This window comes from Sylvia atricapilla, chromosome 2 (genome assembly GCF_009819655.1).
Source record: "Sylvia atricapilla isolate bSylAtr1 chromosome 2, bSylAtr1.pri, whole genome shotgun sequence".
Lineage (NCBI taxonomy): Eukaryota > Metazoa > Chordata > Aves > Passeriformes > Sylviidae > Sylvia > Sylvia atricapilla.
Window position 1 is genome coordinate 63,128,485 of NC_089141.1, and position 26,992 is coordinate 63,155,476.

The window sequence follows — 26,992 nt, forward strand, 5'->3', positions numbered from 1 at the left end:
TTTAATAAAAGCATCACAAAAATCACAGAAAGGAAAAATAGCATTAAACACTGCTGATTTTCTATGAGATAAGAGTTCTCACAGATAGCAGAGATATATTTAGGTATGTGATTGAGATTTTAATTTGAGACCGTTTTGCATTAGCTGTTGCTTCAGATTTACTAGCCATCATTTAAATTCAGCTATGGGTATTCAACTTGGTCACTGGCCAAATGCAAGGCCAAATCCCTTGGCTGCATTAAAAAAATGGATAAATGATTGAACAGAAATTTTAATACACTAGTTAATGATCAGTGGAAATGTTTTCAAACAGTAATATCTTTTATTTTAAATTCATATGGTTTATGTTTAGCAGTTACTTACTATGTAATCTTACTGTACATATATTGTCAAATATAAAACACACAAAAACCAACAGAGGGAGGGCAGAAAATAAGTAACAGAAAGAATTAAATCTCTTTCACAAACTCCTATAAAAATACATGATTTCCACAGTTTGTGTGAATAAAGTCAAGGAAGTTATCTGATAGATTTCAGCTGCAAAGGAGCATTCAGTCTACAGGAACACACAAGGGCCTGTCCAAAGTGGAAAAAAAAGGAGACAAATAAATAAGACATATATCAGGTCCTCAGCATTACCTATTTTTCTTAGAGGTTTATCCCTACTGGTCTGTACCACCTATCAAAGAAGATGAGGCTTAAATGAGCAGAAGGGGTCTGTGATATAGTAGTTCACCTACAGAAGCAAGACAACCTTTTGAACAGTGTGATAAAAAACCAGGATTGCTTTTTATAAGAGTCTTATGTTAATCAATAGTTAACAGAAATACCGAATCAGCTATTTCATCAACTTACTACAACCAGAAAAAGTTAAATGATTTCAAGATGCTAACTTTTACCTTGGGAAGTGCTCTGCAAGTTGAGCTGAAGTGAGAGGAACTTGCTAATTACACTTAATTCTGAAAGGTGACACCTTTTGTAAATCTTTATTGTGTTCCAGGGTTGAGATGGAAGATGAAAAGTGAGAAATCAAAGAGATCAATTAATTTGTAATGATCTGCTGCTTTTTGTAGATCAGAAGGCTCCAAACAGCCCTAAATCTTGGTTTAAAGGCATGTTGACCTATTAATCAAGAAAGGTCAGGTGGATGAGGATATCACCTTTTTCAACTTCTGATCTGGTAGTGAGAATACATAATAAACTCTTTCATCCTTGAGACTCAGAGAAGGTAACTCATGGCTTAAAATGAGTTTATGAACTCAGAAAGATTTTCTCCAGATTAAGGGACTTCTTTTCCTTTACAACTAATTTCAGCCTGATAAAATTCTGGTTTCTTTTATAAGTAACCCATATGACTGACTAGGGTTGTGACCTTTTTTCCCCAGGATATCAGATTTTATTTTAGTTCACTATAATTTATTAATGTTTCCTTGCCACTTTCACAACTGTTTTCATATACACCTTTGATAGAGAATTGCCTCAATACTGATGGTGCATTTATTAACTAAAAAAACCAGACAAACAAACCTTGATCACTTAAAATCTTTAAGAAAACTCTTACAATATTTTACTGCCAACTGAGTAGAACATCAGATGTTACTTGGACTGAAAACTTACAGGCAAGACACTATTTTTACTCCATGTATCCTGGTACACATAGGAGCTGAATACTCTCGAGAACTAGGTCCATGAGGCTCCCATGAGATTTAACAAGATCAAGTGCAAGGTGCTGCACCTGTGTTAGGGCAACCCCCAGCATCAATCCACGCTGAGGGATGAATGGATAATGGATAAAGAGCAGCCCTGCTGAGATGGCCTTGGTGATGCTTCTGATTGAGGGGCTGGACATGACCCGGCCACGGGCACTCACAGCACAGAAAGCCAAACATGTTCTGGGCTGCATCAAAACAGTAGTGACCAGCAAGGTTAGGGAGTGAATTCTGCCCCTCTATTCTGCTTTGGTGAAACCCCACCTGCAGTACTGCATAAGAACAGCTTCCATTTACAAAGATTCCATGGAAAAAATGGTAATATTTAGAAATTTTTCAACACTATATTTTAATTTTCAGTTACCTTTTGGCAGATGGCATTGTGAAAGTATGCATATATATATATATATTGCTATAGACTCATACATATCTATACAAAAGTATTATTTCTTTTAAAAAGCTGCTATTTTAGGCTCTGAGTTCTGAAAGGAATAAAATCTCACATTCAATGAATAGTAGTATAATTCACAGCACAGAAAGGATATCAACCTGGTAGGGTGAGGCCAGGGCCATCAAAACGATTAGAGGGGTGGAACACCTCTCCCATGAGGAAAGATTGAGGGAATTTGGCTTTTTCAGCCTAGAAAAGAGAAGGCTTAGGGATGACTTAATTGCTGCCTTCCAGTACCTGAAGGAGCCTACAAGAAAGGTGGAGAGGGACTCTTTATATGGTCATGTAGTGATAGGACAAGGGGGAATGGTTTCAAAGGAAAAGAAAGGCTCTTTCACCCTTTGAAGTCCATTTCAGTTACTGCACCATCCATGAAGTAGTAGCATTAGTATTCTGGTTTAATACATTAAAAATATCTCTAGCTGGAAAAGGACCCTTAAGGCTATTAAAACAAAAATAAACCATGTGATTAAGCACATGATCAGATGCTCCTTGAACTCTGACCACTTCCCTGGGAAGCCTGTTGGAGCAACTTACCAACCTTCTGTTGAAGAATCTTTCCCTAATATCCAATCTGAACTTCTCTGAGTTCATTCCATTTCCTTGGATCCTGTCACTGGTCACCAGACAGATGAGATCACCACCTCCCCCTCTGCTGCTCCCCTTGAGAGAGCTGTAGAATGACATGAGGTTATCCCTCGGCCTTGTTTTCCATGGGATGAACAAGCCCAGTGACCTCAGCTGCTCTCCATGTACATTTTCCCTGCAAAACGTTTCACCAACTCAGATGCTCTCCTCTGGACACACTCCAACAGTGTGATGTCCTTATACTGTGGCTCCTAAAACTGCATACAAGACCAAAGGTAAGGCTGTACAGAGCAGAAAGGGACAATCACTCCTTGATGGGCTGGTCATATTGTGCCTGGTGTACCCCAAGGCATGGCTGACCCTTTGCTGCCAGGGTACTGCTGACTAATATTCAACTTATCAGCAACCCAAACCCCCACATCAAGATTATCAATCAAGGTTAATACTAAAAGCTTATCTAAATTACTTTGATGCTCCTCTAAAAGCAGGAATTGTTGCTGTTGTTGTTCTTTCCCAACCATATTACTTGAATGAATTGTTTTTAAACTCATGGAAAATGTGTTGTGCTAAACATCTCTGTTCAGATGTGATGTTTGATATAGGGAGTTCCTCAAACCTTACGGATATTTGGGAATAACATAGGGCTGCTCTAGTGCTTTTACTCTCTGCTTTGCATGTACATCTGTTACTGATTAGTGCCAGAAAGCAAGTATTCAGAGTATTCAGATTATATAATGCGCATTTTTCTTCTTTCACTCCTTGCTTTTAGGCTTTCCTTCCTTCTCTGCCTGGTTCTCCTTTCTTTTCTGCCTGGTTCATTATTCTTTCATCTTGCTTTTCAGTGAAACTTTCTCCATTAATTTTTCCTCATTTTACTATTATTGTTTTTTACTATGTCTCTCTAAAGTAGCACTCAAAACGCATTGAAAAGGTTTTTACCGCTCCGAGCACTGAAACAGACAATGCTAACTGCATTTTGTTGAAGAAGTTTTCTTAAATTTATCTTCACATGTCACTGAAGAAAGTCTTTCACTTGCAGAAAAACTTGGCAACCTTACTAAAGTATTCTTTGTTTTATATGTTATTGGTAATTTTCCAGTAGTTCTCTACTACCTTTTTTGCCATGACTTTTTTGCCAGTCCCCCACGATCCTTTTCTTGAGTTTTAGAAAGAATTTTTTTTTTAAGAGAAAAAAGAAAACAAAATCTTGTATTTCTCATTATAGACTCAACTATACTTGGCTATATTATAACAACAACAAAACAAAAGTAGATTTCACGGTTTCTCAATAGGTGCAGAGGCAGAACTGTAAGCTGAGGATCTAACTCCCCTTTTACATCTTCTTTGCATTTTCTCCTTTTACGGAATTTTCTGTTTTATTGAATCCAGTCTTTGTTATATGAGAGTGTTTTCTTTTAATTGGATAGGGGTAGATGAATTTTAGCCTTATGTCACATTTGCTCTTTTTTTGCTTCCCTAACAATATAGAATTCCTATATTGTTTTGTGCAGCATCACAAATTAAAATGTCTTAAACTACAATCTGAGTTTAGAGACACTTTGACATTTATGCAGTCCTAGATGGAAGTTTTAATGAACTCTCTAGAACAAATATTAAGGTCTATCTATCATTTGCAGTGACTTTAGCTCTTTTCTTTGCAGTATTTCTGATGTTTCTTCAGCAGCTGTGGAACACAGCATTTCAAGCACAGTATCTAAAACCAGAGGAACTCACATAAGCCGCCTTCACTCAAAACAACCAAATTATTGATGGCAAACAAATATTCTTAATTTTATGCTTATCCATTTGATTATTGCTTGATTAACTATTTTCATTTACCTTGGACACAACTGGTCTGCTCATGTCATTATAGTTCTGAACAATATTTACTTCCCAAATACACAACAGAAGTACATGGAAAATGAAAGCAGAGATGTTTGTTTGTTTGTTTCAGGTTTTTTGTTTGGTGTTTTTTTGGTTGTTTTTTTTTTGGTTTTTGGGGGTTTTTTTAGTATGGTGTATTTTGAGGACAAATTTAAGGTGTAATACTGGATGCAGCTCCACAATGTTACTGAAGGGGCACTCTGTCCTATCTGTAATGGATCATGATAATTGCAGGAGGTTTCTCCTGTGAAAACTGGAGAGTCAATTTCCACATCAATCCCTAAGAAGAAAGATGTAGGCACCTATAGACTCGTTTGCTGCACCAAGATCTTGGAGCAAATTTGCCTAGACGACACATCCTGTATCACTAAAAACAGTGAAGATAACAAAAACTGGAAGAGGGTAACATCTTCCTCTCTTCCAGTTACCCTGGAAGAGAGGAACATCCACCAGAGATGACATTTAAAAACTCACTGGGTATGACCTCAATGGTCTAACCTTGCTGCTGACCCTGCTTTGAGCAGGGAGAGTTGAATCTGTGATTTCTAGGATTGCAATGACTACAGTAAAATAAACAGCCCACTGTGCTTGTCCAGCCTCACCTGTCTAAACCAACATCAAATAAACACTATTAAAACTTTTCCAGTTATTTCAGACTTAGACTTTTGGCTGCAGAGAATAAGAAAATTAAATGTAAGGGTGTCCAAAGGTTTATTAAAAAATCTAAATAAGATTATGGGTATTATTTCATGGTTAGTCTTCTTGTTAGGGCATGTTTCCAGCTCAGGAAGGATTTATTTATACTGTAGAATTGAAATGACAAATGTGAAATTAAATTTACTACTAAAAGGTGCGCATCCAAATAGAAACAGCTGTATTAAAAATAGTAGGGGAACTGAAATAAACTAATTTAAAACCTCCATGATTTAAATACTTTAATGAAGGTTCTGTCTGGTTTTACTTCTTAGCATTTGGACAACTTTGGCTCCGCAGTCTTGTATATTGCATCTTTTTTTTTTTCTTTTTCTTACTGTTACAGGAGTTGGAATACAGACTATCCAGTATCTTTGTTTAACAGGAATAGTCTCTGTGTCCATATTCACTCAGGGTAAAAGGAACTTTCTAAAGTCTAAGTTGCCAAGATGCTATTAAAGCATTCTTCTGCACCAGGAACTTATAATTTATAAGTTCAGAAATGCACTGGCTCCTGCTGGGGAACCATAATCCTGCTCTGAATTTATTATCGCTCCAGAGAAATCAGGATACAAGCAGGGAAGAGATCACCCTTGGTTTGCAGCCTTATGCAGAGTTCAGATGCAAAAATACTTGCTCTGGAAATTCTGAATACCTGGAAATTCTGAATACCTGGAAATTCTGAATTATTTTCTGTATTTTAATACAAACATTAGGATCATATCTTTATTTTCAAACATCAAATGAAAACCTATTTCTGAGACCAAAATGTCAGTGTAGAATAACTATTTAAAGCTCTGTTATCCAAAACTTAGTATAGGTTCATAAATACCTGCTGCTTTCATACCAGACAATCTTACAGTATTTTAGAAATTATAATGTAATGATAATTTTTATCCCAATAATTATAATTAAAAGTAAATAAGAAATTTTTTTAGTTCATTGGAAAACACAGGTCATAAGAAGAAAGTGTTCAGTACTCTACTCTAAGTGTCTGAGAGAGTCTGTACAACAGACTTTTCAGAGGATCAGGATCTTAAGTTAGAAACGATACTGTGTTCAGTGTAGCTATACAGCATCCCATTTCAGAAATTTCCATTCTCTTCACATAAGAATAGCATCACAGAAGTGAGAATTGTTAGTCACACTCACCATCAGTTTGCTAGTTGAGTGCTACTTGAACTTTTGAAATCTGTACAAAAAACCCTTACTTTCAAAGCCCCAACCTTCAAACCCACCTTTTTCAGCCACTTACACTTGTGTTTAAAGCAAGAGGAAAGAATAATAATGAGCAAAGGGAAACACTGGTCTAATGAATACACATACCTAAACCATTTACTTTTGTAATTTCAATATTTTATGCCCATCTCCTACCTATGTGCAGGTATCTTGCGATCCCCAGCAATCAGGATAACATCACAGAGCTGCTGCTGCTTCAAGTAACTCTCCATCTTCCTGAAGGTTTGCTCTGCGTGGTGAACAGCCTGGTAGAATTCCTCGGAGCTACATGAATCCATGTCACAGTGGGGTGGCAAGGAGTGGCTGGCTCCTGACAGTCTGTAAACCACAAGAGAAACTCCATGTTGGTAAGATGTGACCAAGTTTTGGCTCCATCACAGCTTCTAGAATCTGATATGAGTAAATCAATGCATCCTTTCCCAGTTCTCATCACTGTAAGTACAAGATGGAAAAACCCTTCTACATTGGGAGAGAAATGGAAAAAGCAATCCCATCTTTCCACTGATTCTGAGCACCTATTCTAGTTCACTTTCTCAAATTCAGATTCATTTTACACCCCTTGGGAAAGAAAAATAAAACTGTAATTGACATAATTTATAATGAATTCTGATTGATTTCACAATGAAAAATTACATACTACTTTTTATCCAAAAGACTTATTAATAAAAATGGAATTTTATTTAATCTGCAAAGACAATGATGTCTATATTTACAAGGAAAAAGAAAAGAAAAATAAATAGGAGAAAAAAAGTATGTTTGTTTGTTTGTTTTGTTTGCTTTGGTTTTTTTCCATTATTCAGCCATTTATTCCTAGTTTGAAGTTACTCAGTTCAGGCTTGCAGTGGAAAATCAGTGTCAAGAAGCACTAGTCCTTGAGGAAACTAGGAAACTATGCTAGAATTTCTAAACAGTTCTCAATACAGATGATACCCTCTTCTTTTACAAATATGTAATGAGATGGATTCAAATGAAAGCTTTAAGATTTTATATAAGACTTGTAGTGCCGAAAATGAAGGATTTCACAGATGAAGCTAGTTTTCTTCAACTAGATATATACAAAAGAGTTCACGTGATCAATAGAAGAGCTATAGAAGACATATCTTAGTCTATCCTATGAAACAGTATTATAAATTAATTCAAACCAATCTTGTTTTATATATTCTATTGAAATTTAAATATTAATGAGTACATAAAAATGGGGGTTTTTTACAGTATAATACATCAGTTTCCTTACTCAAGTTTTGAATTCAGTAGGTACTACATTAAAAATATGATATTGAAAGACCTGTAAGGAAATGCAGTCTACACTCCTGGTGCTGGGAAAAAAATTGAAAAGTACATAAGCATAATAAATTTTAAAAATTGGGATGAAATGCAGTTATAAAATAAAACAAAATAATAAAAAAGGCCCAAGTCTAATTCTTGAGATATGATAATGATTTGCTTTTGTATTATGTTTTTATTCAAAAGTGCTCCACCGAGTCCCCTACAGTCACTGCACAGGGTCCAGCGGGTTTAAGGAGGAAGGGCTGGTCCATCTTCCTGTCACAGGAGTCACTAGGTTTCACAGCACTCCTTTAAAGTAGCTGGAATACTGCCTAATTGAATATGACATGCAGATAATATTACAGGGAACCAACACAGCTACTTCTGTATCTCACTACCCCAACACCTCTTCTGTGCCATGTACAGGTGCTAACTTAACAGAATGAGTTCTCATTTAAAATTAAGTAACTTCACTTTACTTAAACTTCTTTTATAATTAATAAATTCACTTTTGTTACATTAAGTTGAACAGTGAAAAATTATCACTTGGTTTAAATTAATTGTTATTGTTATTTTTATGCTACAAAGGTTACAATATGTGTGAACCTTTCTATAGGAAACTGAACTGGGGAAATACTATTACATATGATTCCTCAACAGAAACAGTTACAAACTGGTGATTTAGAAAAAAATACTTTCTTAATTCTGTTATAGCTAATCTTGTATTGTCAAGTACTTCATGCCAGATATTTCCTCCTGGATAAAACAAATATATTCATTCCATGAGTGATGCAATTTGCTTATGAGTTCTGGTCTCAAACCACGTTGATCACAAATCCAAGTTTATTTTAACATCTTTGGTTAATCAACAGATGCTTTCCCATAAAATTCTAATGACAGAGCTAAGCCCATTATAATGGGCAGTGGGCAGATATTTCAGCTTCTTTTTCTTTCTTTTTTTTTTTTTTTCCATTTCACTTTGATTGTAGTCATACACAGTTGTTTTTTTTTTTTTTTGTCTTTATTAGTGGAGAATTAGAATGCCAAGTAATTTAGAAGAAATAAATTAATGCCTAATAAATGAGGTTTATAGGTTTAAACAGACACATTTCTTCCTCTCCTCTGGGGAATTTGGAAGTGACAGAAACAGCAGTCCTGAGAAATTACAGTAACAGGAATGAGCAGATCTTAATGGGTTCACACTGTTTGTTAGTTCAAAAGGTAGGTCTAGGTCAGCTTACATTTGAATAGATAGGATACTAGTCCCAAATTTTTTTGGCTATTCAAAATGCTGTCATTTCCAGGTCACAAAAAGAGAAGTACTCTGACTGAATTTATGCTGGTCCTGTGAAGTAAGATTGGACTGTAATAAGCTTAGTCAGTTTTGCTCTTGAACTGCTAGGCAGTGTCTGCCACAAATTTTGCTCTTTCCTGCTAGCCATTTATAAGCAACATTTTCTATCCTCTAACTCAGTATATGTCACTTAGCAAGTCAGTAAATGACTGCACAAAAGCAAGCCACCAAAGACCCAGCATATTTTAAATATTATCATGAAAAATAGCAAGCAATAAGCTTAGTAGAATACAATAAGTTAATCTTTTATTTATTTTCTAAGAAAGCCCAAATAAAAAGCCTGCCATTTATCCTATTCAGGAGCTATCTCTGTTTCATTACAAATGCTCTGTCTGCATAATCAATGCTTTAAATAAGATAGCAACTTGTTAAAGCAAGAATTATTTAAAGCAAATTTATAATTTATTTACTATTTATTACCAATGACCATTTTGTGAAAGGCATATATAAGTACTCAGGGCCAATTAGCAATATGAAAATCACAATTTCTCTTTGCATATATTGTTCTTGTTTAGGTGCAAACAAATCAAACCATAAATGGAGTGAGAGGCTTTTTGATTGCATTCAGCAGCAACTTCAACACAAATCTGACTGAAAATTCCCTGAGTCTTTCAAAACCCTTTTTAGCATTTGTGTACCTCAAAATCCTGTAATCAGTGAACTGGACAGACTCCAGGTGGACTTTTTCCATAATCTTTCTCAGCTGGCAAGTACAAAGCCTGAACTCAGTGTGAAAATTTCAAACATTTGGTAGTTGTCCAGACTAAACCACTTATTAACTAGTTAATAGTACAGAAATAAGGACATTAAACCTTTCTCAAGATTACAGCATTGCTACTGAAGGGTGATACTGCAGAATGAGAATACTAAACGGCCCACAAAAAATTATCAACATTGCAAATAACCAATAATCTTAACAGGTGGGTTTTTTCATGAAATGGCAAACTAGAGTGCATATTGCATAATAAAAAAAAAAAGGAAAAACCCAACTTAGCAAGTTTGTACAGACTATTTTCAGTGCTAAGAACATCATCCTGCCCTTACTGAAAAGAGAAATTATTAAAGAGCGAAAAGCTGTAGAGAAAAATCCAGTCTTTGAGCCATTACAGGTCTTAAAATAGTGTAAATAGAAACAAAAACCTAGAGAATCTAAAATATCTGACTCCACAATGCTCCTCTTTTACTAGAAAAAAACCCACTGATTTCAATAATATAGAAATGAAAACCTGTCTTACAGTAATGTTGTCAAGGAGTTAAAGAGCACACAGCTTTAGCTACCTTTCTTGTTAAGTAATTAGTAAAATTAGTAGTTAAACCATATCCTGAAAAAGGAATAGAAAAATTAGGTACTGTGAAATAGAGAATTCATATGACTTGAAACCACAGCACATTTCTCTGTAAACAGAGGCTTAGATTTAGAAATGTTTCCATTCTGGAAATTATATTCATAGAGGTTCAGAAAGCAGCAGATTTATGTCACTGTGTATAGCAGAAAACTTTAAAGAGTACTCAGGTATTTTAAATGCTCAATTTCAATACATTTATCCTTCATTCCACTGAAAGCCCTGGCCACAAATAAAGAACACTTTAACCAGAAAATGTCATATAATTTCATTGTTACTGGAATATTAAATCCTGTTGTATTTACCTTTTTTTTTTTTTCAGTTTTCACTTATGCAGGATCGATCACGCAATCTTTTCCAAAACCTGTTCAATTTCATTTAGTGTATATTATTGGGTACATATCCAAAATACATAGTCAAGAAAAAAATATATCCAGTTCTTCAGTGAAAGAAGCATTGCTTTGCTATTTATAACTTGCAAACCCAGAAGAAGTATTCCATATGTAAGAGTGAAAAAAAAAAAATCTTCACACAATTTGTTCTCTAAAAATTACTTATTGAATGCCTAGAAATCAATAGCCTGTGGAATTGCACCATCTAAGATGGACTGTCAGAAGTCATGGCTCTCATTAGTGATCACTTGCAAAAAGGCAAGAGGTAGTTTTATAAAGACTTTAAACAGTTTTCTTACTGCAACGTTAAAGTTCTGTTTGTAAACAAAAACTTTGCTTTTCATTCTGCTATCAGCAATCATATCTGCAACTATGGGCTCTGCCTAGAGTTTCAGCAGGTAGAAGTATCAGATAAAAAAATAATGAAATATCAAATAGAAGTTTTTAATTTTACCAGATTCTCTCAGAGATGTATTGCTGCTGTCTCAGAGAGATCCCTTTTCTATGTAAAATTAAAAAAAAAAAATACAGTTCATATTATGAGCTTGTTCTATAGATACATCTGTGTAATGTATACTTTACAATGGTGTCTTCTCCTAAAGGAAATTTGTGAATCAAGATACTTGCAATGTAACTCATTCCTTGAACACCTTAAGGCAAAACACAGTCATAGGATATCTGTGTGCCCAGCAAAACTACAGCTGAATCCTCTACTGTTCTGTATTTCCGTACATCTTAAGAGTATTACCAGACACAAGGAACAAATACTAGCTACCAGTTCAATGTGTGATCTTAGACAAGTTGTTTGAGGAGCTCTTCAGAAACATGGGAAAGACAGAGAAGAGACTACTGTACCACACCAAACTGCTTCTATAGAGAAGAAATGGTTCCCTTGCTTAGGAGCTGTATTGGTTTTGTATGGCCAGGTTTTGTTAATGGGGGTGGGGTAGAGTGCTGGCTTCTCTGAGAAGATGCTAGAATCTTCTCCATGTCCAGCAAAGCCAGTTCCTGGCAGATGTAAGATGGACATGCTGCTGGCCAAGGCTGGGCAAACCCGAAACAGCAGTAATACCTCCAGTCAGTAGAGAAGGAGGGGCGGGAGCTGCCCCAGGCACTGGAGCTGAGATTCCCCTGCAGCCTGTGGTGCAGACTGTGGTGAGGCAGCTGTGCCACTGTAGCCCTTGGAGGATCACAAGGATGCAGAGATCCACCTGCAGCCCATGGAGGAACCACACAGCAGAGCAGGTGGATGCCTGAGAGGAGGCTGTGAACTTGTGGGAGCCCTGCGCTGCACCAGGGTCCTGGATGGAACCTGCAAACCTATGGAGAGATGAGCCCATGCTGGAGCAGATTTCCTGTCATAGGACTTGTGACCCTCTGGGGGACACACACTGGAGCAGACTATGCCTGAAGGACTGCAGCCTTTGGAAAAGTGACCTGCTTGAAGCAGTTTGTGAAGAACTGCTGCCCGTGGGATGGACTTTTGTTGGAGAATTTTATGGAGAACTCTCTCCTGGGAAAGGAAAATCAGTTCAAAACACTCTCAGTTAGATATTTTCTTATCTATAACCCTTCACCTAGATAATCACCTAACCTAAGCTACAAGCATAGACCTCTCTATTGCCAATGGTGATAAACCAACACATAAAAATTCCATAGCCTCCTGAAATACCAGGGGGGGTTTAGATCTCAGTTCTTTCTAAAATGCCTTATTTTTGCCTTTTTCTTGTTGTAAAAATAAAATTAATTAAATTAATGAACAATTACTAAAACTTCACATTACTCTGAAAGCAATTACTTACAGAATTCAGTAATATTGATGACAAATGCTTTAGCTTTCCTCAGTCTTCCCCCATTTATTCCAGAATTTAATACTTTTATTGATGAAATGAGTTTGTTCTATGTCCTATGACCTAGGAACCACTTAAACTGTTAGGATGTTTGGTTCATTCTTTTAAGTATTCAATAGATCCTTTATCTCTTCATACTTTCTCACCTTTTATCCTCTACAGTCTTCTAAACAACTAGTTCAAGCTTCCTATTTCCTCTCCTCTCACTCCACAGTCCAGTGCCCAGTGTTAAAAATAGTGTAAGATTTTGCTCATCTCTACTAGTACTCCTACCAATATTGTGCTCTACTTTCTGTCAATATTACTTTCAGCACCTCTCTGCAATACTTACAACTCTCAGCAACTTAGATTCCATGGATGAACAACCAAATTGTTGACTACTGGGCTCAGCAGTCCAACACAGCTTAGACTGATATTAAAAAAATGGAATTTCCAAATAAAGATTGAGAGTGAGCATCAACAATTATCAATAGAATGATTTCAAACTTAAAAATATAATATAATACTTCCAGAAAAATTAAGTATATGCAAAGTTCAAAGTTTGTTGGTTAGGTGGTTTTTAATTAAGTCAGAGATTGGGAGGTTGGGATGATGGGGCTTTTTTCTTCAATAGACAGAAAAATGCCACATTGTAATGTTTTATTAGGCAAGGCTAAGAAAGTTACATTTTGATATTGTTTTACATTACAACTATAAACTGTCTCCAAAGAAATACCAAAATATTTATAAGGATAGCTTTTACCAATTTTATTCACTTATGATGTTTTTTTTGCAAAGATGTATTACAAAAGTATTCTGATACAGAAGTTTCCAACTGAAAATTTACAACTGAAAACTGCCCTTCTGTGCTACAAAGGGGCATGTTTACTTTCCAATTTATGTATTCTGAGAGGTAAAATGAAAGATAGCCCAGACAGAAATGGTGCCATTACTGAGAAAAATATCCATATTATATAACCCTTCCAGTCAAAAATGTTATTAGCAACTGTTTTGCTCAAGTTATGCAAAATTCCCCAAAGCATGCTTTTAGTAAAGAGCAAGTTTAAAAGTAAAGAGAAGGAACTGACTTCATTCAGTTTCATGTATGATAATTGATTCAGCTGTGTCTTTTAAGATTATTTTTGTATTTTGGAGTGGGTTTTTGTTTGCTTAGTGTGTATGTGTCTTTTTGCTTTGTTTTAATTCAGAATTTCAGATCTCATTTTAACAGCTTTTGAGACACCTAATGCATGACTCGAGAGATCACTCAAAAATCACCATCACAGGCAAAACCAAGTCAACTTGGTGAAATTAATTTAATTTACTAACCATCAGAAGAGGAGGATAATAAGAAATGAAACACATATTTTAAACACCTTCCCCAATAACTCCCTTTTACTGGTCTTAACTTCACTCAAAATTTCTCTAGCTTGTCCCCCTCAGAAGCCCAGGGAGATGGGGAATGGGGATTGCAGTAAGTTCATCACGCAGGGGGAGGACTCCTTACACTCTTGCCCTGCTCCAGTGTGGGTCCCTTCTGTAGGGGAGACAGTCTTCTGCAGTCCTTCACGAACTTACAGCATGTGACCCCCCGGGTCACAAGTCCTGCCAGGAAATCTGCTCCAGTGTCAATCTCTCTCTCTATGGGTCCTGCCAGGAGCCTGCTCCAGTGTGGGCTTCTCACAGTGTCACAGCCTCCCTAAGGCATCCACCTGCTCTGGCGTGGGGTGCAGACCAAGGGCTGCAGGTGGATCTCTGCTGCTTCATGAACCTCCACGGGCTCCAGGGGCACAGCTGCTTCACCATGGTCTGTCTGCACCACGGGCTGCAAGGGAATCTCAGCTCCAGTGCCTGGAGCACATCTTCTCACACCTGCACTGGCCTTGGCATCTGCAGGGCTGTTTTTCTCACAGGCTCTCATTTTTTATTTTTCCCTGAAAATCTAGTATCTCTAAATGATGACTGAAAAATGATAAATACAAATAAAAACTAAACTATTTTCGTTTCCTGTCTGATAGTTGAGTTCCCTGGTAGTATCTAAGACACTGAATATTTTATTCTGTTTTCTTGTGTTCTGCAATATATCCAACAATCAAAGGAATATTTTATCTTTTTAATACTTTTTCAAATCTACTCATTGCTTCTTACAGTGCCTTAGAAATGTAACTAAGATCTCACAGTTTTTCTCTCACCACGTTAAAATACAACAATTTACTGTAGTGTAGCACAGCAGAGAATTCATACCTAAAATCATTCTCATCCTTTCTGAAACTTATTTCAACACAAAGATGATCATTTTACAAACCCTATTTCAAGTTCCAAGCACTTCCTAAAATCCAGAGAAAACTGTTGAAGGAAAGCTGATTTTTTAAGGTTCATCATACTGGTCATGCCAGGCACCTGACAGCTATAGTAATAATGGTGCTGCTACAAACATCTGTCACAAGTTAGCAGCCATCACACTTCCCTGACAAATTACACTTTCTGCCCCCCACCCCATATCTTCCATCGATTCTGCCTCGAAACAGTCTTGCTATGCAACAGAAATAGATGCTGGTTGGACTGTTCTCTCCCACACACAGCTAATGCTGCATCCACTGCTTTTTCAGCTTTGCATGCCCAAATAGAGGGAGCAGCTTGTTCCAGCTGTTCCTGGAAAATTGATGATTGACTCAGAGTTCTCCTAGCCATATTTTAATGACTTGGACACATACTGATATATTTTACACATTCACATTACTGACAGAACTTTTTTATTATATTGGATCTTGCTGTATGAATTTATTTTTTGATCATGGAGTATACAAGAAAAAGCCTACAAGTATAAATTCCCTGCAAACAGATACTAGGTGCATATAAACCTACACTATTGAAAAGTCATAGGTCTGTACTACTAATGAGAATGTTTATTTTCCAGTTTATGTATTCTGAGACGGAAAATGAAAGATAGCCCAGGCAGAAATGATGCCATTATTGAGAAAATATCCATTTTATGCAACCCTTCCAGTTGAAAAAGTTTTTAGCAGCTGTTTTTGCTCATGTTATGCAAAATTCTCCAAAGCATGCTTTTAGTAAAATTTAGTAAAAAGCAAGTTGCTTCCTGAAAGCACAATACAGAAAAAACATTGCAGGAAACACCAATTTTTTAAAAACATACACTCTTGGAGAACAACCAAGAAGCACAACCACCTTTTCTTAGGTTGCTGACAGTAATATTTCTCTATTTCTAGCTCAAGACTCGAGAGAGCCTGCTTCATCAAAGTACAACCCAGCTGCTCTGCTTTCCTTCTCTCTTTCCTTTTAGTGTCATAGCAGTAGACAAAATTCCTGCTGAAAGAAAACAACTTGACTTTAGACCAGGAATAAGCTTCTTTTAGGAGTAAGCAACGTTCCTTCTTGAGATAGGCATTCTTTTTCTGTTCTTCACCAATCCCATCAAAATCATTGCCCTCATTCACCATGTTCAATTAATGAAGATTTTGACTGAGTTGAAATAATAAATAAATAAAACAGTGCCACCACTGCAAAAATGAAATCTCTTCTATTTGTGAGACTGTTTGCTTCTCATTAAAAGAAAAAAAAAAGAACAACAAAACTCAAAAGTTGATTTATTGTCTTCCAAACTTATGCTCTTATGGCAAATAAATGCATAAAACAGGAAAGTGTCCTGCATTCATCACAGGCATCAAGCAGTCCCCATGTATTCACAGTCCACTCATATTTTAATTGCCTAGTTGGTGATACAATGGGGATACATCAGCTCCATTATGAATACAGACTGACACCACAAAACTTTTTTAATACTCTGGTTAAATATTTTCTGGCATTTTATGATTCCCGTTTCTACCAACTGAAAGTTGAAAGAAAAGGATTATTAGGACTCAGAAATTCAAAACCTAATTTAACATATCCTCAACTTCCCTACACAAGTGGAAGTCTTCCCAGTGGGAATTATCATCTGGGAAGTCTGAGACAAAGGGTAAAGACCGTTGTACAGGGGGCAAATATTACTGGCCTGAGCAGTTAAATGCAAGATGCTGGAGATGTATTTCCTTGTCTTCCTGCAGATGTAAAGTGCTCACGATGGCTATTCATTTCTCTGCTTGTCAGGGAGAGGATGAAAACAAACCACAGTGAAAATGAGATAAATTCCTTTTCTTAATAGTTTAAGAAATTAATGGAAATGCATTGCGTACCACAGTGCACTGTCAGCTGAGCAGTGCTACCAAAAACACAGGCTTCATGCTGTCACAAAACACAGACTTTCAGTTTCCTTTGCTCAGTTGTTAACACACCTTATTCCAGATGACAAACTGCACTGAGCCTTCGTGGTTTACTTAAGTGGTCAAATACAACATTACAAAATAGTTCTCCTATATAATTTAAATATCACCACCCAACATTTATGCATACACTTCCGAAGAGAATGAGGTTTTTACAAACATACACACTAAAGATTGTGCATTCAGCAACTGATTAAGCCAACACTAGACACAGGAGAGTTTTTTAATATGCTATGGTGGAAAACTCCTGTATCTTTCAGGCAGCTCTGGCTATAATTCCATTAGCAGCTGCTATCAGTAGTGTGTAATTCTCCAAGAACTGCCACTTTAAAACATCATAAAGTCAGTGTCAGTGCCACTGACATAGAAGCTCTCTTCTATCCCATGCTACTCAGAATAACACCACTCCAGATTATAAAAGAGCAGTGCTGGATTTACTAGTGACACACCTAAAATAGAGCTGCTTTTGCTTCCTTCTGTAGCAGTGCATCTTCTGAATGGATGGTCTGCATTACGCCTAAGAGAGATGCTTGTGTTATGTGTTAACTGTCTTGTCATGATGAATGGTGATATCTATATGGATAAACTAAGCAAATTAGCTGACACAGTCACTCATTCACTGTGTGCACAAACACACACAAGGATGCAGATCTCCTTTTTATTAAGAGACATTTTCTTCCAGCATTTAATTTGTGACATGGGAACTTTATATAAACAGAATTGATATATGTGAGTGATGGCAATGGCATTCAAAAAAAGGATAAGCAAGTATTTTATCAATATTAAGCTTAGTATACATTTCAATAAAATTTTATTGTGCTACTATATTATGTGCTGATATTCCACAGCATAAGGTAGCATGTCAGAACTTAAAACACTTCATGACTATGATGGAAATCATGCCAAAGACCACTGGAACCTGAATCTTTAAAATTCCAAGATTAAAATTCTAGTTCAGTTAAGTACTGCACCACGTGAGGTGGGAGATCACAAGGCACATGTGTGCACACATTGCCCTTCAGTAAACTGTATGAATGATTCAAGCCCATATCCTCCTGCAAGACAAGCTTTTATGGAGTTTGCACAGCATTCAGTGGAAAGCAGCATACAATCTCTTCCTGCTATTTGTTACAGATCTATCAAATGTCATGTATCTTTTGGTGACTCTCACAAATTTCACAGCACCTGTAAATCAGTGAGAAAGAGACGTCTGAAATACAGAAAAAAATTCTAGGTGATTTCGCCTTACTGTTTTGAAGTGTCAGCACATTTTTTTGCTAATCCTGAAAACAGCAATTAAAATTTACAATTTGGTGAATCCTGTCTAAGATGAATTTGATGGTTTCAGTTTCTACACAGTAGAATCACCGCAACATTGTGAATTTAACTTGCAAGCAATTAAAGTCTAAATATTTCATAATAGCTACCACTCATTAACCCAGCACAAATCCAGGCTGTGTTTTTCATACTATGATCAATATGAAAAAGGTCTAATGAATGTTTCATATGCATGCATGGTAGCACAAACACCTAGCCATTAATATGGCTTTTGTCTACCACAGTATTTGTAAAATTAGTATCTAGAGAGGCTGAAATCAGGCAATAAGAGTGATATGCTAGACTGAGTCGAATAAAAAGGCAAGAACACACGCATCTACATTAAATACTGCCCTTAATTCGCAAACTTGAAGGTATGAAACCTCCAGTCAAAGTCTCAACATTATGTACAGTTACAGAGAGCTAGGCAGCCTGTGGCATAACTAATGCTTACCTCATAGAACTGAAAAAAAATCCCTATGTTATTTTTTCCACATTACTGATTGCCATTTTTTTAATCCAAAGTGTGACACAAACATAAAAACAAAACCCATAATTCCGATTTTTTCCCACTAAAGCAAAGGTATTTCTTTGTACCGCACCCCCCCTTCCCCCCCATGCCCCGCCTTTTGCTTAATTCTTCTTGAAAGATGAAGTAGCTGAAATACTTTTACTCTCTCCTTCACAGATGAGTCTGTAAACCCAAAGACCTTTCCCTGGAGAAGGAATCAAGAGAGAGCATTAGTGCTCTGACCACAGAATTAACTACAAATAGCAAAAAGAAGCCAGACCTTTGTGATGAGGAATTTTGCACATTTTTTCCCCATATCTTGAGAGAGACACAGATATGAGACAGTTCTGCCTGCTAGTCAGACACAGGTGGAGGCACTTCCTGAGATACACACAAAAAAAGTACAAGATATAAAGAAAGCTATATCTCTGGGTTTGGTTTTTTTTTTTTTTTTTTTTTTTTCCCCTGCCCTAAATTAGTTAGTTTATGAGGACTCTAAGTGTGATGGCTTTTATGGATGTCCATTTTGTTGTACTTAGCCTTTTGCATTAAACATTTAAGGAACCTGAGAATCTTTTTTCATGATAGGTATTCATCCTCAGGCATTTCAGTATGTAACACTGCAGCAACAGCCTCCTTTGGAAGCTGAGCTCCAGTGGTGACAAAAGGCATGTCTAGATTTCTGAACAACTATGTTTCTACCTATATTCTATATAATGCAATACTGGTGCATGTAAAGAGGAGTGTCCAGGAGTATTTTCTAACAACGCTGATTGCTGCTTATGCTTCCCATTTTTTTTTTTCCTTAGGCTATTACATCACAGCAATTGTTTTGATGCCATTCTCTTTCTTTTTCTTTCCCATTTTATATTTAGAGGACAAGAGAAACAAACTTCAGGTCATATAGACAGAGATAAAACCTATTTACATCTTTTGCATGTCTTTGATGACTGGACATAAAAAAAATTGCATAAATTCTCTTACTGTCTTAGGACAGCTTTAAAGCATGGTAACAACGATTATCTGGCTGTATTTTACCATTAATCCATATGGAGTATTCATTAACTTGTCAAGCATTTTAAAAAATACCCACTTCTATTACAAAGTATATAATCCCTTAATTTCTCAGGTTTACAGAATTGTAAGCATTCACTTCCAACTAGCTTCAGTGAACCCCACACCATTTCAAAATTAACTACTGACTAGAATCAGATTTATTTTAATCAAGTGCATTATAAACCAGGCTAATTTATACTGTCACTGTTTCCATCTCAAAAAGTGTCTGCCTAGTCAAGTCTCAAGTCTACTTGATTTTTTTTCGTGCATGTACTCACTTTTGCTTTCTGAAGATGTGTTTTCAAATGTCAAGCTAATTTCAGTGCATATAGACTAATTTCCAGAGCCTGCCATTCCCTGACTATCTGAATCAAGCTCCATCTACATAGAATAGTGTAGCTGTGAATTATAGTGCTATTTAAACAGTAGTTAAGACCTGTGACAGATAGGCTTTTTCATACTTATTTCTTTAACTATGGGATAAAAATAAAATTCCAGTTCAAGTATACTTGAAAAAGAAAAAAAATTAAAGTTCATCTTATTCAAGAAAAGAATTAAAAATGTGACATCTTTAAGAACATCTGCAACCTTTATAAAGCTATCAAACAGCATCAAGATATGACTGCTAAAGTCAAATACAGAATAATTTCTCAAACTTCTTAGATCATTCATGAATAAATTAAATGGTTTTATTATGGGTTATTCATTCAACATAATTAATGTGATATCCATCAGACCCAGTATCTCTGGAAACACACTTTAAAACGATCACTGACTGTAGAATATAACTCTACTTAGTTTTATAGTTACACAACGTATCAAAAGAAAAATACCTGAAATTTTGTAATAGTATCTCAGAATTATAACTTATGAATGTTCTCTTCACACAATACTGGGTATTAAAATACATTGCATTAATAATATTCTATTATAAAAAAGTTAAAGCATTAAAAATGTTAAAATGTTATAAAATATGGCAGTGCATTTGAATATTACTACTTATTCATCTTTTTGAGCAATCTAATATTCACTAGAAATGGGAAGATTAATATAAAAACAGAAAATAGAAATCTACTTCTAATCAACCAATATCTGAAACACTGTTTATGTCTACACCCATAATTAGAAAGAAATATAGATTTTTCACTGCCTTCTTTGTCATTCTTTGGATGAAATGCAAATACAATAGAACACATCTGAGTGCCTAAACAAATAAATAAATAAATAAAGTACAAAGGCAAATTAAATTATTTTTTAAACCAGAAAGAATCTAGACATTACCTGAATTCAGTAATAAAGGACATTTTAAAACCTATTCAGATAAAAGTAATCCTACTTAGACAAATAAAGTTCTAAGAATATTTTTAGAATGTTCCTTCACATGACTCAGAAGGTATAGAAAGTCCTGACTACTGAAAAGAGCATGTTTATTATGCCTCAGACTTGAGAAAGCTACTACCAATATCCCTCTGGGATTAAAAAGCCAAAGAACATAAACAATGTAATCAAGCAGACACCGTAGTCATTTAGATTCATATTTAGAACTTTTTTTTACTACATCACTTCAAATGGATGTATATATGTGTGTTTATATATATATAGTCTACACTTACGTTTTCTAGTCCACTTCCAAAATTTCCAAATTCAATGAAATCAAAACAAATTAAAAACATTACAACAAATTAAATATCCAAAAAATGAAAAGCTGCTGTTGCACAAAGATATACAGATTTACATAAAATTTGCTTTTTCAACAAACCAAATTCAGTAATCTATAGAACAGCAATTTAGATGCTCAACTAAGATTCTTTTTTAATCACTATAAATCCAGTCATGCTACAGACATACTAGTGTAATAATACTGAATTTATTACAATTAATTCACATCAGTGCAACAAAACCAGTCTTAATTCATGTCTGACTTCACCATGTTTCATACGGAACCCAAATGAATATGCTAGTATAGGATATCCCTGAGAAGCCCTTCAGTCTGTAAGGTTATTGGGAGTGTTCACTTCTGTCCTCAAATATGAATAATTCCACGGCAATCTCATGTCAGCAAAACCGACATAGTGGATTTATCTTCCCAGGGTTGTTTGCTGCGTGTCAAAATTTTTGCTGCCAGAGTATTCCTCCATATAAGAAGTCTGAGGGGGAGGGAAGAAGTAAATTAACAGGAAATCCTCCCCTTAGTTTAATAAACTAAACAAAAAAAACCAAACCAAACCAAACCCAAAAAAAAAAAAAAAACAAAACCACTAAAAAAAACGAAACCAAACAAAAAACAACAACAAAAAAAAACAACAACCAAAAAAAAAAAAAAAAGAAAAAAAAGAAAAAGAAAAAGCACCAGAACAAACTATAAGTAACTGATGGCATCTGAAGCATTTTAAACAGCTCTATGATTTGTATAGATTGTCTAGTCCTGTGCACTGCCTTGGTAGGTTCGTTATTTATTCAACTCAACAGCTAATATTCATTAGCTATAGAAAGCATTATCTGCTGCCATATCCATTTATTTCCTTGAGATTATTTTGCTGAAAAGCCATTTCTAGTCATGACTGCATGTTGCCATATTTTTGGCAGCTGTAAGACAAAAGAGAAGGTATTAATACTGTAAATACTAGCCTACCTCTAAGAATGATCATAGATATGACAATTTTTCACTATTGAAACTGATGTCTGGGATGAGTAGTTTACAAAACGCACAGTTAAAGAGCCCTAATTGTGGAATTCATTTCATTTAGTCATCACTTAAAAATCCAACTTGTATTAAAAGGTTTTATAAGTGGAACACATCAAACTATCATACACACATGCTTAAGGGCAGAATGTGACAATTTGGCAATGTTATAGCTCAATCTCTTGGCCAGAGATGTCTGTAGGCTATAAGTGCTTTGTTTTCAGCTCTCCTCCTGCACCTGAGCAACTTGTATTCTCAGACTAAGCAGACAAATTAATCCCTGTAAGCATGGCCCATGTTTCATTATGAGTGCTGTAAAACAAACACAAAGGTTTCAGCCAACCTTCTTATTCCGATGCAAAGATAAATTGTTTACCACTTTACACCATGCAATATTTTCTTTCAACAAGAAGTAATGCTAACTATAATTACTTGAACAATAATTGCTTGATTATGAATTTCTTTCATGGTTATCAAACAAACATTGATAATTCCAATTTAAAGTCAAGAAAATTTACTCCATATCAGTAAATTCCCAACTAGACCTGGGGTTTTGTTATGTTTGTTTTTTACTAGAGAGGACCTTTAACTTCTCACTATTAAAAGACTAAGGCACTACACCTGTATTTTTTATGCATGTTGCAGTGGAGTAGAACTTCTTTATTTCCAAATTATTTTGACAATTCTAATATTCATCATCATCACATTTTAATAGCCAGAAACTAAAACAAGAGTTACTATGTAATAGAGAAACAAACTAGTATATCTTCTCTGTAGACTGTGTGACCATAATATAGCAGTTACTACTACATGCTTGTTAGATAATTGCAACCACTGCACACTATATATCACAAAATTACATACAATTGTGTATAAGACTGACTTTTATTAATGAAATACACCTGCTGATGATTTTGATGTCTGCCAAGATTTGTTGTGATGGAGAATTCAATTTAATATATTGATGTGTGCATGCCCACTAATTTTTGGGCTTCTCAACTGTTGTATTTGGGCATCTGTCAAGGATGCATTATGCTATTGGCAGGCACAGATTCCAAGATTCATATTTCATTGAAGCTCTTCCAGTGTGCTTGACATGATCTTTTTTCCTCACTGTCAAAAGGAGTGACTCATTCATCCTATAACAGTATGAAATCTCTCAATCATAACATGAAATTGCGACAGATTGTAAAATACTAGTCATTCTTTCTGGACAGACCTTTCTGATTTAAAACACCACCACTGACAAGGCATCAAGAGAAGTTATTTCAAAGGTGCATGCAGTGCTGGGGAAAAAGGAACCAAACACAAACTAAACCAACAAAAATAACCCTTAGAGTTTTCTTCCAAAACCATTCTTATTCAAGATTATTCTACTTGTGCGTGTCTGGATGAATCTCATCCATAAAACATCACTGGAACACCTAAACACTGAAAAAGCCTAACTTCCAATCCTTATGCTCATCACTATATGCTGTCTCTGTAACAAATTTCTTGAAAAAACATTTTATCACTTTCCTTGCTTTCAGAATAGTATGCTTGCCTCCCTTAAGTAATTAATGATGACTTTATCATTATGGGTTTAATTTAATGCAAATTACTAAATGATATATGTGCCTGGCTAGCACAAGTACATAATTTTTAAAAAAATGCACAATATAATTCTATTTACAATAAAAGACACTAAAAGGTTACTGGTTTGGGTTTATTTGTTCACTTTTTTTTTTTTTTTTTCTTGAGAGTATATTTTCTGACGATTTAAAAATCAGTTATAGAAATTAAGAAAAATCAAATTAGTACACAATTTTGCAAGCGTCTCAGACTCCAAAAATATTTAGGAAATCATTTAACACATAGTTTACTTAGCAAGTTGATTACACACGACAGAACTCCTAATTCTGTGGAAAACCTTCTGCACTGTTGCTGAAATGCAAAGTAAGTTTAAACTAAATATTGAACTCAAAGGTGTATCTAAGCTATGTTCTTCTGTTACAAATCACACATCAAAATTTTACCTTAATACTTAAATGCTTTCATTGAAGTGCTTGTCAATTCTAATGCTGTGCTGTTATATTTAGGATACATCTGCAATATCTGAAAACACTTTGGTTCTAATAGAAATTCTAAATGGTGAAAATGGCACTGCTGTGTCACCTTGGGCTCACTCCCCATCCCATCCTGCTTCCCAGGGGGAGGGGGAAGAGAATCAGGAAAAAGTAAAACATGTGGGTTGAGATAAGAACAGTTTATTAACTGCAATTAAATTATTAACAATAGTTATAACACAGTCATTAAAAGAAAAGAGAGAGCACAATAAAACCCAAGAGAAAGAAATTATGCCCAGTGCAGTATCCGGATCTCTCCAGGAGCCAAACTCAGACAATCCAACGGCCCAGTTTCTGGCACCTGGAAATACCAAGGTCAAAGGCCACTCCACTTGCTGCTACAGACCCTCTCATTCTTTCTCTCACACCACAAAGAAACCTGATTTTGTTCACCAATTCAGAGTGTTTTAATGTAAGACACATCAAAAAGGTATGAAAAATATATGTCACCAGCAATTAGCAGAAAACGGACTTCAACAGGGCTTCTCCCTCAGGTAAAAATCCAGTAATCCTCAGGCTGAGCAAGATTTCCTCACATGAGCATCATATAAGGCTCCTCAAGCAGTAGAGGAAAAGATATACAAATATAGCACAGACAGTTTTCCTACAGTCCTCTGGTGGCATCTTGAGACACAGATACTGGAGGCTACATGTTTTAAAAGAAAAAACACCACTAGCCTTTTACCTGTCATTTTTCACACTCCAGAAAAACTCCTGAATGGAGAGAGGGAACAGACCATTCAGGTGTCTGATGTGCCAGAACATTTTCTATTCTGGGTTTTCCTTTGATTTTAATCTATAAGCATTTATATATTTATACATTTTGATGCATAATGCATTTTGTATATGTGAGTTTTCATATTTATATATATATATATGCATGCATGTATATATGAACAAACATACACAAAGACATATATACAATTGACTCAGCAAGAGTTTTGGCATATCACATCTAGTTTTTAGTTTAACACAAAAAATAATCAGTGCAATTCAAAAGATGGAATAAAAGCAAAATTGCATCAAGCACTGTTAGCAGTATTAGTGAGCTATGCTTGCAAGAGGAATTCAATAAGGCCAGTGACCATCTGTGAAGTTTCAGGTGGTTCACTGTGAAGTTCACCTATTTCACATGCATTCTGCACAGCAATTATGACCATAGCTGTCAGATCAGAGCATGAATTTTTGATCTCCTCCAGCCTGGGTAGCTGTAATTAGTTATTCCTAACAATGTTTTAAAAGGAAAAACAAAACAAAACAAAAAAACAACAAAACACAAAAAAAAAAAAAAAAAAAAAAAAAAAAAAAAAAAAAAAAAAACCAACCAAAACCCAAACTTCCAAGGATGCATTGCAAGCTGCATCATGTGCCTAATAAATTCCAGGTACAGTTCAAGATGGTAATATGGGTCTCAATAATTGTATGGTTAAGACATCAGTTCTCAGAAGATATCAGTAATCCACTGTACATCATGTCAGATAAGTTCAGGTAATGAATTCACGGTAGCATTATCTTGATTGGATTTTATGTCAAGCTATTCTCAACCAGAGATTTTGGCTCACCTGTTATTGAAAATCTAAAAAACTAAATTATTTGCAATGCCTTTTCATATGTGATACATTTAGGAAAGACATAAATATGCAAGCAACTGACTGTTTTGGTTTTCTTACATTCAAAACCAAAACAGATCAAAAGATTAACATTAATGTGTTAATCATCATGGCTTTATATGACCCTTCATATTAATTTACTCTTACCAATCTAATATTTCCATTAAACTCAAATATTATGCAGATATAGTCTGCACATTCAAAATCAGTGTTCTTAAAAAAGCCTATCATTATTAACTGCATTTTAGTAATGGAGAAACTGTATCATTAACATATGAAGTGGTATTCCCAAAACTCCACTACCTGGCCAAGAAAAAATGAAGCAATAAATGCCAGAATTAACCAGATTATGCTTGTAGTTTAGCAAAATGCTGTCTTTTCTGTATATAATGTAAAGTAGGCAACCAAATGTAATAAAATAGCTGCACCCATATTAGTAAACAAAACATAACAGAAACTGTGCCTGCAATAGTTGAAACATAGAGTCATAAAATTACTTAGGCTGGAAAAGACACTTAGGATCGAGTAGATTTCTTCTTTGTGTTCTATCACGGCTTGAGGTGAGAAGCAACAGGGTTTAGTATTTTGACAGCAGGGTGGATCATATTTTGAAAGTTCTTGGTGGATTTTTTACAGAAAGAAAAAGGATTTGTCTCAATTGTCATGCCGTGTCTTCTTG

At 35.5% G+C, this 26,992-nt stretch overlaps 1 protein-coding gene across 1 annotated transcript in view; it reads right to left on the minus strand.

Moving 5' to 3' along the window:
* Positions 1 to 26,992, minus strand: part of KLHL1 (kelch like family member 1) — a 183,692-nt gene that overhangs the window by 118,439 nt on the left and 38,261 nt on the right. The window contains exon 2 of the mRNA XM_066313373.1: positions 6,700 to 6,882. Coding sequence (XP_066169470.1) covers positions 6,700 to 6,882 — 183 coding nt within the window. The remainder of the gene's footprint in view (positions 1 to 6,699; positions 6,883 to 26,992) is intronic.